At 47.2% G+C, this 15,323-nt stretch overlaps 1 protein-coding gene across 4 annotated transcripts in view; it reads right to left on the bottom strand.

Annotated features, from left to right (window-relative positions):
* IQSEC2 (IQ motif and Sec7 domain 2) overlaps positions 1-15,323 on the bottom strand; it is a 78,107-nt gene that overhangs the window by 51,076 nt on the left and 11,708 nt on the right. For all 4 annotated transcript variants that reach the window (XM_027533417.1, XM_027533418.1, XM_027533425.1 and 1 more), the window contains exon 2: positions 3,821-3,850. In XM_027533417.1, the coding sequence (XP_027389218.1) occupies positions 3,821-3,850 (30 nt within the window). The remainder of the gene's footprint in view (positions 1-3,820; positions 3,851-15,323) is intronic.

Genomic DNA, 15,323 nt, shown 5'->3' with positions numbered 1-15,323 from the left:
CAAAGGAAGTGGTATCAACAAAGAGCTGGGCGGGGCCAGCGACCAGGCTGCACTGAACAGGAGGCCGCATGGAGGGAAGATTTGGAAGCAGCCGGGGCAGCTCTGGTGTCTGGTGGTGTCTTGGGCATGTGGGGGAGCCATGGAAGGTCTGTGAGGTCTCAGCCACCCCAGATTGCCAGGAGGTCAAAACAAGGAAGAATCTTTAGAAATTATCTAATCCAAGCTCCGGTTGGATAGATGGGGGCACTGAGGCCCAGAGTGGGAGGCCTCCTCTGGGAACAGAGCCAGCGCTGGCTCCTCCTCCCACTTCTCCTCCCAACAGCAGTGGCTCCGTTGCCATGGGGACGTCCCTGGCTCTGCGGGTGTCAACAGCTCCCCCACCCGCTCCCTCCTTCCCTAGCAACAGGCCACCTCCTCTGGCTCTCATCCTTGCTTGCCTGGCAACCCCAGCCTGGTGCCCAGGGCCCCCAAGTTCCAGCTTCACCCTCACTGCAGTGGCAGTGCCTCTAGGCCTGGGCTCCCTCCCCTTCTGGGTAGCAGGGGTATCAGCTCCCCCTGCCCCTCTGTTTTCAAGTTCTGTGCTCCACATTTCTCAAGCTTGAATATCCCATAAATGACAACGGATTGGGTTAGGCCTTGGCTAAGGGCACTACAATGTGTTGTACTACCATTTTATGCTGAGCATTGTTTTAAGTTCTCTCATTAACCCAAAGAAGTCAGAATTATTGTCCTCATTTTACAGATGAGGAAAGTAAGGATCAGAGAAGCTGTAAGTGACTTTGCAAACAACACATAGCTAGGAGGCAGGCTCTGCTGAGCACTAGTGTGTGACCTTGAGCCATTGTCCATCCCTTTCTGGACCTGGATTTAAGGTATCTCTAGGTCTGACAACTTCTCATGGATCCACAGGAAGTCCAGGCACCTTCTTCTGCCCACAGCCCTCTCACAACACCAGCTGTTCAGCTCTAATTAGACTCCACACTTCCTCTGGCACCCCATTATTGAAAGCCCTCATGCCTGGGGCCTTGCCATAGTGGGTTTTCAACCCACTGACCCTACTCACTCCTTCTTGTTTCACTTTCACAACAGCCAAGGTCTAACTCCTTTACTTGATGTTTTTCTTCTACCCTCCTAACGTTTCCCCTCCACATACACAATGTTTATTAGATGAGGAAGGACCCTGGGGCTCCTGGGGGGAAATAGACCTGTTTAAAGTCACATAACTAGAAGGTGACCTGGCCATAAATGGAACCCTTTGCCCAGATCCAGTTGCTGCCCTTATGTTGCAGATCCCAGCCTCCCTCCTCTAACCTCCCCTGGCTCTCACTGATGAAAGAAGGTGTCTGTGACCCAGCCCCAACCAAACTAGTCCTTTGTTAAGGAGCTTTTAACATCTCCTTTCCTGCCCAGATCTGTTTTAGTCTGACCAACTGCCCCCACCTATCCCCCCTCCCCTCTGATGCCTGCTGGTTTCTTTTCCAAGGATGCCCTCCTTACACCAAATCCGTGTGTCAGTCCTCTATGACCCAGCTCAGACACTGCCTTCTCCAGGAAGCTTTCCCTGATGCCTAACTGAAGTGAGCTCAAGAATTTACACATGGGGCCTGAGAGCATCCTTAGATGACCCCAGCCAGCCCAGGTTCCAAGTTAAAGGATCTTCCCACCATGTTTACAAGATTTTGCCCCACGAGTGCTATTTTAGGCCAGCCCCTTCCACAGTCCAAGTTTAACCCTTGCTTCCACAGTTGCTGAGTCCTCAAGGTCCCTGTAGTCTCCTTGACTGTAGGTCCAGTGTGGATGTCGGGAAGCATATCTTAGTAAAACAAATGCCAGCTTTGGAAGCAGACAGCCCAGAGTGTGAGTCAGAGTGATGCCGCCCCGCCCCATTGCTCTTATTTCCTTGGGTAAGGCGCTGACCATCTGGGGAACCTCGTTTTCTTCATCTGTAACAATCCATGCCTAATGGGACTGTTGTGAGCATTGAATAAGATCATGTTCAGAGTTCTTAGTAGGTGAGGAGCAAATGATAGCTGTTACGACTACTAATACTAGGATGAGGATGAGATGGCTATTATCTGCAAGGCTGTTGAGAGCTCCTGCTGTGGTGGCTCAGCCATAAATTAGCTGCATGGCTGTGGGCAAAACCTATAACCAGCCTGAGCCTCAGTTTCCTCAACTGTAAAAGAATGATGATAAGGCCAACCCAGCTTCCACTTACAGTGTCGCTGGGAGGATCAAACGAAAGAAAGCCCCTGACAACTTCTGTGAGTCGTAAAGGGCCAACGTACACTATCATATGATATATGATTATGCTATTAAATGCCCTGAGCTATAGGTCCTCGGAACACCCGTGCTGGGAAGAGCTAGAGACGCCTTCCATCAGGTTCCTTGACAAGTCGCAGGCATATCAATGGGGCTGCCTAGGGGCCTGTGCTCAGAGTCAGCCCAAGTTGTCTTCTTCCAAACCCACAGTGGGGCACTGGAATCAGTGTTCTTTGCTAGACCAGTGCCTTCCTAAATGCTAGGACAGGTTGTACTCAGGCCATATTCTTTGGCTGCAGGCCGGGACTAATTGTGTCTCATCATATACCCCTTGCCTAGACACTGGGCCTGACTGTATCGATCACGCTTCCCACTTTCCTGTTGGCCCACGTGTGCTCCCATCCCACAGCTCGTACCTTGGCACAGGGCACCAGTGTGCTCATCCCGTACCCCCTGCCTGGGATGCTAGGACACAGCGTGTCTCATTAATGCACCTCCGTTTGAATGCTGGGATCCTCTGCCTCTCCCATATCCACTGCCTGGATGCCAGGACCTGGGCTGCTGCATATGGTTGGACAAGCTGTGCCTTGCACAAGGCTTTACAACCAAGAGGGCATGAGTTGGGGCTGAAATTCAACCTGTGCTCTGCTCACTGAGCCAGGAACCCTGGTGAGGGGCTGCAGGAGCCCAGTGGAAAGGGAACATTCCTCCAACTGATCCACTCAGTGGATTCTACTCTTCACATAGGTGCTGTGTATGTTAGTTGCAGCCCTGACTGGAACTGAGTGACCCATCTGATGCCTCTGCTGCTGGGATCCATCTCCTTTCAGAGGCCCACCCTTGGCCTGGATGCTGCCTAACTGGGCCGTATCCTGAGTCCCCTATCATTCCCACATGGTCCCTATCCTTGACACTTGTGTTTTCATGAAGCTTCTGATGGGTTAAGGCCTGGGAAATGTACTAATAGTTCTTGTCTCTATCCCAGTTTGACCCCCACCTCCTCAAATGGCAGATTGATCACACCCTGAAAACTCAGTGATGCTTGTAAGCCTTTTTCACCAAGCATGCAAAAAAAAAAAAAAAAATCCACTGGTTACCATAAGGTATATTTCTCATGTCTAGATTGTGTCACATCAAAAAGTCTATCCAAACCCCACTACTCAGGGCTAGTGCAGGCCAGGGTGCAGCACGAACGCCAGACAAGAGAAGCTCCATTTCCCTTGTGTCCCCTTCTCCTGGGAGGAGAGAGGGAGAAGGTTCCTGGTCCAGCTTTCCCACATGGGCCGCTCCAGTGTTCAGCCAAGCCCCCAAGTCAGTGAGGGTCAGAAAGACTAAGGAAGAGTTTTCAACCCCCTCCCCATGCTTGCCACATTCACCCTGGCCCTCCCACTCCATTCCATCCCCACCCCTAATACTAATGGGACAAAACCCCTGGAGTTGGCCCCCACCCTTCCCATGGATCCCAAAATGACAAACCAGAGGCCCCCACCCCACTCCCTGCCCCCACCCCAGTCCCTGCCCCATCTCCCAACTACTGCTAAAGAAAGGAGGTACTGACCTGACTGTTCTGGAATTCTCACCATCAGATCTGAAAGAGAAACACAGAAAAAAAACCAACAACAGTCAGTATATGCTCTACTCCTTTCCTCCCTCTGCTCTACACAGTGGCCTTGACACCTTTTACACATCATGAAAATGAGGGGTGGGCATTTCATGCAGAGAGAATAGCCAGTGCAGAGGCCATGAGATGGAGGAGGGGCTGGCCAGTTGTTGGGATAAGGAGGAGGAAAGTGTGGCAAGGGTGGAGTGAGTGAGGGGAAGAGTGGTTGGAGCTGAGGTCAAGGAAGTGCCAGGGACCAACAATGTTCTAGCTACTGGGTCATGGTGAGGAGCCCTCCTTGGAGTGGCTGCGGGCAGGGGCAGAGTCTGAGGTTTAAATCCAGAGAGATGGAGCCTCAGATACTGGCTCTGCCACTTACCAGCCCTGTGACCTGGACAAATCACCTCTTTGCTTGGAATCTGAGCCTCAGTCTCCCCACTTATAACACGAGCCAATCCCCGCAGGGCTGGTAGGATGATTAAGCCCTTTGGAACCCAGCAGACAAATGCCAGGTATTATTAACAACACAGAAAAGGCTTTGCCAATTGCCTGGTCCAACCTGCTTATTTTCCGGATGAAGAAAATGAGGCTGAGAGGGTGAGTGAGTCAGCTGCTGGGCTCCTTTCTACTACACTGGTCTGCCTTCTTCATTGTGAGGCCCCCTCAGAGGCAAAGGAAGGACAAGAGAAGAGAATAGCATTGGGGACACAGCTCTGAGGGGACTGAGAGAATGAGCGAAATCGGAACCACACCCCTCCGGCTACTCCTCCCTAAAAGACTGTGTGTGTGTGTGTGTGTGTAGGGGAGGGACACTGGGGCTGCCATTAGGGCTGGGGAGGAGGAGGAAGAAGAACCAGGGTGCTAGGAAGAAGTGGGGAGAGTGTGTGAAGCGACTTCCTTGTCCCCTTTCTGTCCTCTTCCTCCTTTTCTCCCCTCCCTCCCCACCCCCACCCCCACTTCGGAGGAGACAGAGATGAACACATCACAGGCTCTGTCCTCAGGTGAGAGAACCGAAAGCAAGAAGCAACCTGAGTGAGGACCTGAGTCAGGGGAGAGCCATCTATGCTGAGTGCAAAGTGAGAGGGACACGCGGGGAAGGGAGATGGGCTCAGCGTGAGTATCTGCTGGAAGAGTGAATGGAGCACCCACCGGCCAGGTAGGGCAGGCAAGCATCTGGTTGCAGGAGCACAGACAGTGGGTGAGGCCAGTGCTTCCAGTTCTGCTACTTACTAGCCATATAATCCCGGGGAAGGCACTGTCCGATGTCCCGCCTCAGCTTTCTCACTTGTAAAATGACATGACAGGGGAAGGGAGGGGGGCAGGAGGGTGGGGTGGCTGTGAGGTTCAGCCTGGCACAGTAGACAACAGTAGGTCCAATCTTTAGCCTCTGCAGCCCCCTAAAGGGACAGAGGATTAGGGCCATGGAGCACCTTTTCACATTTATTAAAACTTCCATCTCACCCTGCCACAACAAGATTGCTTCTGAGGCCTGGCTCAATCATTTGCAGGTACCAGATTGGATGGGCTTAATTCAATGACTCCCCAACTGTCGACAGAATGGAGGCTAAGCCCCTCAGTGTCTCTCCCTAACACGAACACTCTACTCTGGGCAGGCTGGTCTCCTCGCCACTCCACCCCAAAATCTCCAGCACACATGTATTCAATCTACTATATACCAGGCCCCGAGTCAGGAATACAAGCCCTCGAGTTGCTCACAGACTGGCCCCCTGCCTCGATCTACTTTAGGGCATAAGCCACATATATAGTCATCTGCACTGACACGTGAACAATCACTGGGCACCTACTATGTACCAGGCAAGGTGGCGGGCTCTCTTGACACATGACCTCCTTTGATCCTGCAAAGTGGGAATTACTCATCCACTTTTAAGATGATGAAACTGAGACTCACAGAAGTTGAAATGAGTTGCCCCATAGCACACAAGTAGGGGGGCCTGGCCTGGACCCCAGAGTTCTCAAAAGGCTTGGCTATACTAACTCCCATCCTCAAGAGTGATGCTCAATAAACAGTAACTGACTGAAGTCTATGAGTATAGTGACCATACTTTTTGGACCTAAGAAAGTGAAGTTGCTCAGTTGTGTCTGATTCTTTGAGACCCCATGGACTGTAGCCTGCCAGGCTCCTCCATCCATGGGATTTTCCAGGCAAGAATACTGGAGTGGGTTGCCATTTCCTTCTCCAGGGGATCTTCCAGACCCAGAGATCAAACCCAGGTCTCCCACATTACAGGCAGACTTTTTACCATCTGAGCCACCAGGGAATCCCTACTAAACCTAAAACTCAGGCATGTAGTGAGACCAAGGATTTTGACATTGCTGCTTCCAGGTACAAGGGGCAATCTGGCAGATGGGAGAATAAATGGCAAAATATTGACAGTCTTGAACCTTTGGGGGATGTATAGGGACAGCAGAGCAGAATAACTGAAAAAAAAATATAAGCCTTTGAAATGCCATACTGGGGTTTCTGCTCTCGCCTCTTGGATCCCCTGCCTCTCATCTTGCTCCTCCAAGTCATCTATAAAAAGTACCTGGGGAAGAAATAAGGTGCCTCTCTCCCAACAACCCACGATTACATAAACAAGGCTGTCCTCTGAGAGCTATGAGAAATGCATCAGAAACGAGATATGCAGTTACCTGAAAAAGAGAGACGGTTTCTTAACAGCATTTGGGCAACATGTCTACAAGATCAGTTGTCCAACAGAAAGGAGATTGGACACAAAGAGAAGGTACATATTTTTAAAGGAGACTTGAAGAGCTACTGTGTACAGGACTCTTCCCAGAAGCATCCTGAGGAGAAAGGGGTGTGCCCTGGTCCAGAGAAGCATCTTTAAAAGCTAAGAACCCGGCTTGGCACAGCCAGAGACCTCATCTCCCAAACATCAACTTGTCTAACTGCAAGTCTCTTCAATGGACAACAACCTTCTCTCACTGGCTGCCAAAGGAACATCTCTCAAGCACAAATCATGCATGTGTGCTAAGTTGCTTCAGTCATGTCTGACTCTTTGCGACCCCATGGACCATTGACTGCCAGGATCCTCTGTCCATTGGATTCTCCAGGCAAGAATACTGCAGTGGGTTGACATGCCCTCCTCCAGGGGATCTTCCCAACCCAGGGATTGAACCCGAGTCTCTTACGTCTCCTACACTGGCAGGCGGGTTCTTTACCACTAGGGCCACCTGGGAAGCCCAGTTTTCTTCAGTTGTATGATCAATTCTCCCCAAACTCTGTGAGAAGTGCATTTCTCCTCTCAATGCAATCTGACACATCCCATAATCCATCAGACTTTTTTTTTCCTTTGAGACATCGTCCTCACTGCAATCCAGACTGGTTGCCCTCCAGGCCTGCACAAAGTTGCACTAAGATCTCCTCCATCACTTTGGGATTCCCTTCAATTCTCTTCTGTGTTAATTTTCTGCTTCCTCAATTTCTTGGCCTTTTTTTTTCTGAGTTTATGCTTGCATTTTGCTGGAGCGCATTCTCCAGTGCTTCCTGAGAAAGGAGACCTAGGACATAAAATCTTTAGATCTCCTGTCTGAAAATGTCTTTATTATGCTCTCACCCTTGATTGATAATTCAACTCCGTACAGGTTTCTAGGTTGGAAATTATGGTCCTTCAGAAATTTGAGAATGTTGCTCCATTGTCTCCCAGCTTCCAGTGCTGCTATTGAGAAGTCCAATACCATTCTTTTTCCTGATCCTTAGTACATGATATGTTTTCTCTCTGGAAGCTTTTAGTTGCTATTGCTGTTCAGTTGCTTAGTTGTGTCGGAATCTTTGTGACCCCATGGACTGCAGCATGCCAGGCTTCCCTGTCCTTCACTATCTCCTGGAGTTAGCTCAAACTCACGTCCATTGAGTTGGTGACATCATCCAACCATCTCATCCTCTGCTGCCCCTTTCTCCTTTTGCCCTCAATCTTTCCCAGCATCAGGGTCTATCCCAATGAGTTGGCTCTTTGCATCAGGTGGCCAAAGTATTGGAGCTTCAGCTTCAGTCCTTCCAATTAATATTCAGGGTTGATTTCCTTTAGGATTGACTGGTTTGATCTCCTTGCTGTCCAAGGGATGCTTGGAGTCCCTTGGAAACTTTCAGAATCTTCTCTTTATTCTGCTATTCCAAAATTGTGCAGTGCTGTACCTTGGTGGGGGTCTTTTTATCATTTATTTTGCTGGTTACTCGGTGGGATTTTCATTCCTTTGGTTCTGAGACATGTTCTTTGATCCTTTCCTTCCTGCTGTTTCCTCCATACTCTATTTCCAGAACTCTTATTGTTGGATGTTGGAGTTCCTCAGCTGATCCTTCCATGCTCTCATCTTTTCTGTTGGCCATCTCTTCATCCTGTTTTTCTGCTTCCTAGGATACTTCCTCAACTTTTATTTTCTAATCCTTCGGCTGAAATTTTGAGTTGGCTCTCATTATCTTAAATTTCCCAGGTATCTTCTCCTCCCTTCATTACCTCTGCTCCAAGTTTTTTTGGCTTGTTTACTTTTTGGGTCATTCTTGCAGGTTGATGGTCTTCCTCAAATAGCTTTGCACTACCCGATCATCTCTGGCTACCTAAGCCTTTTTTTTAATGTCAGTTACATTAAGGTTTAATTTACATAAAATGAAATATACCTATTTTAAGGGTCCTGAGCTGGTGAGTCCTGGTGATCGGTTCCCATGACACTAACAATCTCTGTGTGTAGGTGGAGCTGGCCAGGTGATGGGCTTCACTAGAGTGTTAATGGACTAAGAGCCTATTCTTTGGATGGAAGACTCCCAAATATCATCTTTAAGAGGCCTTTGTCTGGGGTCTTTCAGTTTCCCCAGAGAAGAATCCTTTTCTCTTGTGTGCTCCCGACTTTGGTGTCCTGAAGTAGGTAAGTGGAAGGAGGTTGGGGTTCCACTGTTTTGGGGGTGCAGGTCACTTTGCTTGCAGCCCTGTCTCACCCCCAGAGGCTCATAACTTCAATTTTGCCAAAGAATCACCCTCCATCTGCAGAGATGGAGCCAGTGGGGGCGTCCCTGACTGAATGGGGTTGGGGAAGAGCCAACATGGTCTGTTCACAGCCCTTCAATATTCTCCCTGTTTTTGGTTCTGTGCCTCATCCTACTCTCCATGCTTCATGGGACCTCTGATCCCCAAGCATTTCTGGGGCTCTCTGCATGGAATAGTTTACTTCTGGTTAGCATCCCAGACCTCATGTTTCTACCTTTTTTATTCCTTTACTCATATTTCAGTGGAATTTGGGAAAGCAGCAGAGATAAATAAGTTTATTCAACTTGTTGTATTTAACAGGAAGTTCCCCTTCTTATTCCAGCCAACTCTTATTCATCCTCCGTGACTCATTTAGGCAAGACCTTCTCCAGGAAGCTTATCTTAATATCCCCTCCTGGATGAGGAACCCCTCCTCTGTTCTCCCACAGGATCCTTTTCTTGCCTCTATCACAGCCCTGATCGAACTATTTTGAAAGTGTCCATTTCCAAGCCTGGCTCTCCCTGTATACTAGGATCTCCTGGCAGTCTGGGCCGTGTCTTAGTCATGCCTGTGCCCCAGTTCCCAGGGTCTGATCTACAGGGGTACACAGTAAATATGTGGGGATGGAATGAATGAATAAATGAATGACTATAAGTATGAATCAGACCTAGCCAGAGGGACCATCTAGAAAGGGAAATAAGCTGAACACAATTGTTCCTATACAAGACCAGTTCCCTAAAAGCTCTAAGTTCCCTAAAAGCTGTTATGTGCAAAGATGCCTACTGCAGTATGATTTAAACCAGTGAAAAAAACAGGCCCAGTGTCTATGCCCTACATTGAGAGGATGGTTAAGTACATTATGGTATATCAGTTGCCATTAAAAATGATGCTTCTAAAGAATATGCAATTACATGGGGAAATGTTCAAATGAACAAAGCAAGAAAAAATTGCACCTGCTGTATTATTTCAACCATATGAAAAGAATTCAGAGAATAAAGGAAATACATCAAATGTCCAGAGTAGCTGCTTCTGTGTGTTGTAATTATGGATAATGTTTTTCTCCTCTACTTTTCTAAATTTTCAAATGGAAGAATGTATTAAATGTATAATTTTTTAAAATGTCCTAAGAAATGAAGATAAGAATCCTGAAGTACTCATGAATAAAATATTGTGAAGAGGACCCAGGAAGGCTTTGGTCTTCACTGACCAGAGACACAGAAGGCCCAGTCCCTGCCCCCACTGCAAAGCAGGACCTAGTTCAGGAAGCCAAAGGAGGAGGATCATGGAGTTCAGCTTATTAAAAATTGCAATATCATAAGCTGTACTGGGAAACAGACGCTCCTACACTGGATAGCACACTTTAAAGGCCCCTTCCTGTGAGGTCAACGGTCTGTGGGGCAAGGGAATATGCCCATTAGGATCTCTGGCCTTTTCCCTTCTAGACTTCACTCAGGTACTCAGAATCCAGAATTTCCTGTCTATATTTTTTGAGCTGACTTGCAGGAATTGTGTGATCTTGTTATCCAGGTCCATCTGCTAGGGTGGCCAATGGGAAAGGAAAATAGTCAGGGCTTGTATGTGGGCTGGGATATCCATATACATCTCAAGGCTCCATTTGAGCTACAGGTGGTGAGAGAAGGGGAAAGGGCCAATGACCTCAACTGGTACCTTGTATGGGCCACATAAACATAAAAGCAGGCAAGTCCATAGGTCCCTAGGCCTCAACGTTGGCAGAAGGGCCTAGCTTTGAGTCTTAGACAGATCTGGGTTCAAATCTATTTATTTGCTGTAAACCATGGGTGAACCTCCCCTCTCTGAACCTCAGCTTCCTCAACTGTAAAATAGGTATACTAATTCCAATCCCAGAGAGTTGTTGCAAGGCTTACTGGGGGCACAATGGCTTAGAGGTTATGAGTACAGGTTTTGTGGTCAGACAGGTCAAGGTTTGAATCCTAGCTCTGCCCCTCCTAACTATATGATTTACATCTCTAAGACACAGTTTGTTTACCAATATGATAAAGATAATAACAGTACTGATAAAGTTGTTGGAAGGATTGCGGTTGTAATGAATACATAATAACATCAGAAAATGCTCAAATAAGAAGAGGCTGCTTAATAATGGGTACACAAAGATTGGCTACGGTAGGGCTGACTGGGCCTTCTGCACCCCCATCCTCCTGACCAGCTTTATTTTTCTCCATAGCACTTACCACTATTTGACATGTTTTGTATCTTCTTGTCTGTTTCTTTTCTGTCTCCACCCCCTATATTCACACACTAGAACGTGAGCTCCGCAGGGCAGAAATCTGTTTTGTTCACTGTTTCCAAGTGCCTGAAACAGTGAGAGAGTGAAGATGTTCCTCAACAGTCGAGTAGATATCCGCCATGTAGACAGGGGTATAAGGTATTCTCAGCCAAGAGAACAGCCAGAATACAGGCATGGAACCACAAAGCCGTCCACTTTGCCAAGGGTATCCTAGACAGTTCTGTACAGTTTCAATGCAGGGTGAGGAAGGGAACAGAGTGGTTACAAAGATGAGTGGGACTGTGGCCTGACCCAAAGGAGCACGTGAGAGCTTTCCTAGACCACAAGTGGTGTGAAAACCAACTTGTGACAGCCAGGAAGTAGAAAAGCACTAGCGGAGAGGCAAAGATGCCTTCCAAGTTCGACTGACATCTAAATCATGATGATGTGGAAGGCCAAAGTTAAAACGTTTTGAAAGATAGTTCAGGTGGAGGGAAGACTCCTTTCTAAAGGGCAATCTGAGCCAGGAGTCAGACCTGCTGCTGCTGCTGCTAAGTCGCGTCAGTCGTGTCCGACCCTGTGCGACCCCATAGACGGCAGCCCACCAGGCTCCCCCATCCCTGGGATTCTCCAGGCAAGAACACTGGAGTGGGTTGCCATTGCCTTCTTCAATGCATGAAAGTGAAAAAATAAAGTGAAGTCGCTCAGTCGTGTCCAACTCCTAGCGACCCCATGGACTGCAGCCCACCAGGCCCCTCTGTCCATGGGATTTTCCAGGCAAGAGTACTGGAGTGGGTTGCCATTGCCTTCTCCAGGAATCAGACCTAGAAAAGACAAATAGGCAAGGACAGAAGTCATATGGAGGAGGTAATAGTGATATGCAAGAAAATCTTATAAGATTAATTAAAGAGAATAACAATTAGATGAACTCAGGACAAATCAGAAACCTTGTTGGATAACATGTTTAGCAACAGATCCACATGACACTGAATGGATCCACGTGATCCACAGGCCAAAATGGTGGTGGGGAAACAAAATGAAAGCCATGGTGGTTTCAGTTGCCAGTTATCTTTCTGTTGATGATTACTCTTCCTCTAGTCATTTGTTACCACTACTCACTGAAAAGTCCTGGAATGACAATGATGATGATGATGAAGATCGCTGTGTACTTCAAAGGAAATATTTGCCTATCCCTTTTCAAATTTCTTCTTCAGAAAATAAAGAGGCAATTATCGCTTTACATTTTTTATTTTAAAGAAAAAAAGACAGGCAGAAACTACAACAAAAACAGCACTGAACAAGAGTGTGAACTTCATTGTATAATTGCAGGGGAGGCCCTGGGGCTCGGCCTAAGGAGTGACAAGGGCAAATGCTGCTTTCTAACCTCCCTCTCCTTTTAATCACTGAAGCAGGCTTTATTTGGTCTTTAGTATTTCTGCCTTCTAATAATGCAAAAATGATAAAGTGATTATTAAGCACCTATAATGGTCCAGGACTTGTGTTATCTTCATAACAGCTGTGCAAGTTCATTATTATTCTTCTGATTGTATAGGTGTGAAAACTGGGCTCAGAGCAGTAATGTGATTTACCTAGAGTCACACAAATAATAATAAGTAGTGGAGTCGGGATTCAAGTCTATGTTTGTCTGATTCCAAAACCAGTGCTTTTCATTGCTACAGCTGTGGCTTCCTTCTGTCATGCCAGAGCTAGGTAGCACTTCGTTTCCCCCAGCTTGGCCTCTCTCCCTCAGCTGGCTCTGATACCCCCTCCACACCATAAGCATTCAGGGGGTGCTTCTGAAAGAGACAATACTTCAAGGATGGAAGGGGGCACCCAAAAGGGAAGGTGGGGCTAGGCACAGGTACTGCAGCCCAAAGCAGCTTAGCACTATGACAAAAAGAGAGAGAGAATGAAAATGAAACTGGCTCTCCAGCCCTCCCTTCTTCCTTCCCTCTGCTGGAGGCAGAAGGACGGAGGTTCAGCCATGATGGGAGAGAAAGTGGGCGGAAGGGAGAGCAGCGAGAGCAGCCTGCTATTGCAGAAGCCTCAGCTCAGCCTCAAAGCCCCCTCCTGTGCATTTGGGGCCTATCACTGGCCCACCTGCTCCCACTGCCTAAGCAAAGGAGGCCAGGCTGTTCTCCAAGCACCCACCCAATCCTGCCAAAGCACAGCTCACAGCAGACTCAGACCCTCTCAAGTCACAGTGAGGGCATCCTGAGAGATGGAGGGACAGGCCTGGGGGTTCAGAGGGAGGCAGTGGCAGGGTGGGGGTCAGAACCCACGTCTCCAGCCCCTCGGTGGAGGGCTTTCTTGACTGCAAGGTCTAGATGGCAGAGGTTCAGGAAAAGGAGCTCAGGAGACTGCCACAGGAATGCTCATGACAGGTCTAGAGCCAGAGGCAACACATGCCAAAATGAGGCCTACAGAGTTGGGTATTTTGGGGGTTGACTAATTATTTTCCATCTCAATCTGGATTGAGAAAGCAAAACAACCATTTTTAAAAGTCGCATTAGCCTTAGTTTGGACCTCAAAAGCATAAATATTTATCTCTTTCTTCTGTCAGGACCCTGCTAAAAAGAATGAGAAGGAATAAAATAAGGTATGAAATTGTAACAGTGAAGAGGATGGAAGAAGGTGATATCAATAGGTGAGGGATTTCAATAAATTGCTGGGAGCACAAAACAAAGAGTGTTTACAGTTGAAGGAGAGCCAGCAACACCACTCAGGGGCTTGCAGCTGGAGAGGGAGCCAATCAGGCCAGCAGAGGCCCAGAGAGAATCCAAGCTTGAAGATGGTAGGTATGAAGGAGAGTAGGCGTGACTGGGGGCTGAAAACGGGGGCATAAACTGAAGGTAAGTACATGAAATCCTCCCCCATGCCCTCCCCCCAACTCCCAGATCCAAAACACAAGCTGCCTGGCATTCATCCCTAGGCAAAATATCAGAGAACTCCTGGTTAAAGGAATTAGACTCTGTGGTATTACTTAGGGCACCTAGTGGCATGCTGTTGCTCCCAGAATAAAGTGCTTTTCATTCTGGCATTTGGGGGTCACCCATTACAACTGTCAGCTCCTGGTGGCTCACCTAAAATAAGGTCGGGGAGTGAACAAGCCAGTTGGATATACAGACATCTCACTCAGCTTTGTATCAACTCATTTGCAAACTATAAAAGAGAAACTATGAGAGAAAAGGTAAGCAGCCTAGAAGATCAATCCAGGAAGTTCAACATCCAACTAACAGACACTCCAGAAAGAGAAATGGAGAAAACAAAGGGGAGAAAACTACCAAATAAATTATGTAAGAAAAGACAAGGTGCAGCAAGTTGAAAGGGCTCACTGCATACTGGGTAGCGTGAATGAAAAACAGACCTTGAGCTGAGTGTTGGTTACATTGGCTTGGCTTGTAAAAAACGGACCAAGCTATTCATTTGTCATATGAGCACTTTTCTGTATGCATTTTATATTTCAGTAAGAAGTTTAAAAAAAAAATCCTCCTAAAAAATCTGCAAGTAAAATGTCCACAGAAGATGTGCTATGATTATCGTGTGGTTTCAAGGAACCCCACACAACAGTAAGTTTAAGTAAGCATATAAATAAATAGATTTATAAGGTGGAAAATCCCAGTCCAGATATGAAACAAAGTAAAAAGTGGCATGACTTCGAGCAATTCATAGAGCATAAGAAAGGAAAATTCATTTGATCTTGATGCTAGGAAACTTTTCCTAGGAGTACAGAAGTTGGAGCAGTGGACCCATGAGAAATGAGGTGTAATTATAGCACACTATTTGACCCTGCAATGAATAATATGACATAGTCATAATCACATAAACAGTGTATTGGTGGTCAACTTTTAAAGTTCATTTGTCCAGAAAAGCACTGAAGACATAATTACTGTTAAAGAACAGAATGCAAATGTAATCAATCTTGCTGGATGTGAAAGTACAGAATACAGAAAGTGGGAGGTGGAAAGATAGTGGAGAGATGGAGGGAAGAATGGGGCACTAATAGCTCTATCTTATAAACTGAGTGGTCAAGAGATACTGTGGCAAAATGATGGAACAAGAAATTAGTCTAAATTGTACCTAATAAAGTTACAAAGGTAACTAATAGAGGACAAAATAGTAATATAACTATTAAAGTTTGGGAGGGGGAGAAAAAGTCATGTGTTGTAAATAAGCTAAATTCTCACTTGTCATAGTAGTTCAGTCACATCCAACTCTTTGCGACCCCATGGACTG

The sequence above is a fragment of the Bos indicus x Bos taurus genome, chromosome X, assembly GCF_003369695.1.
Source record: "Bos indicus x Bos taurus breed Angus x Brahman F1 hybrid chromosome X, Bos_hybrid_MaternalHap_v2.0, whole genome shotgun sequence".
Taxonomy (NCBI): Eukaryota; Metazoa; Chordata; class Mammalia; order Artiodactyla; family Bovidae; genus Bos; species Bos indicus x Bos taurus.
Note: the sequence above shows the minus strand (reverse complement) of the source record. Positions and strands in the feature narration are given on the sequence as shown.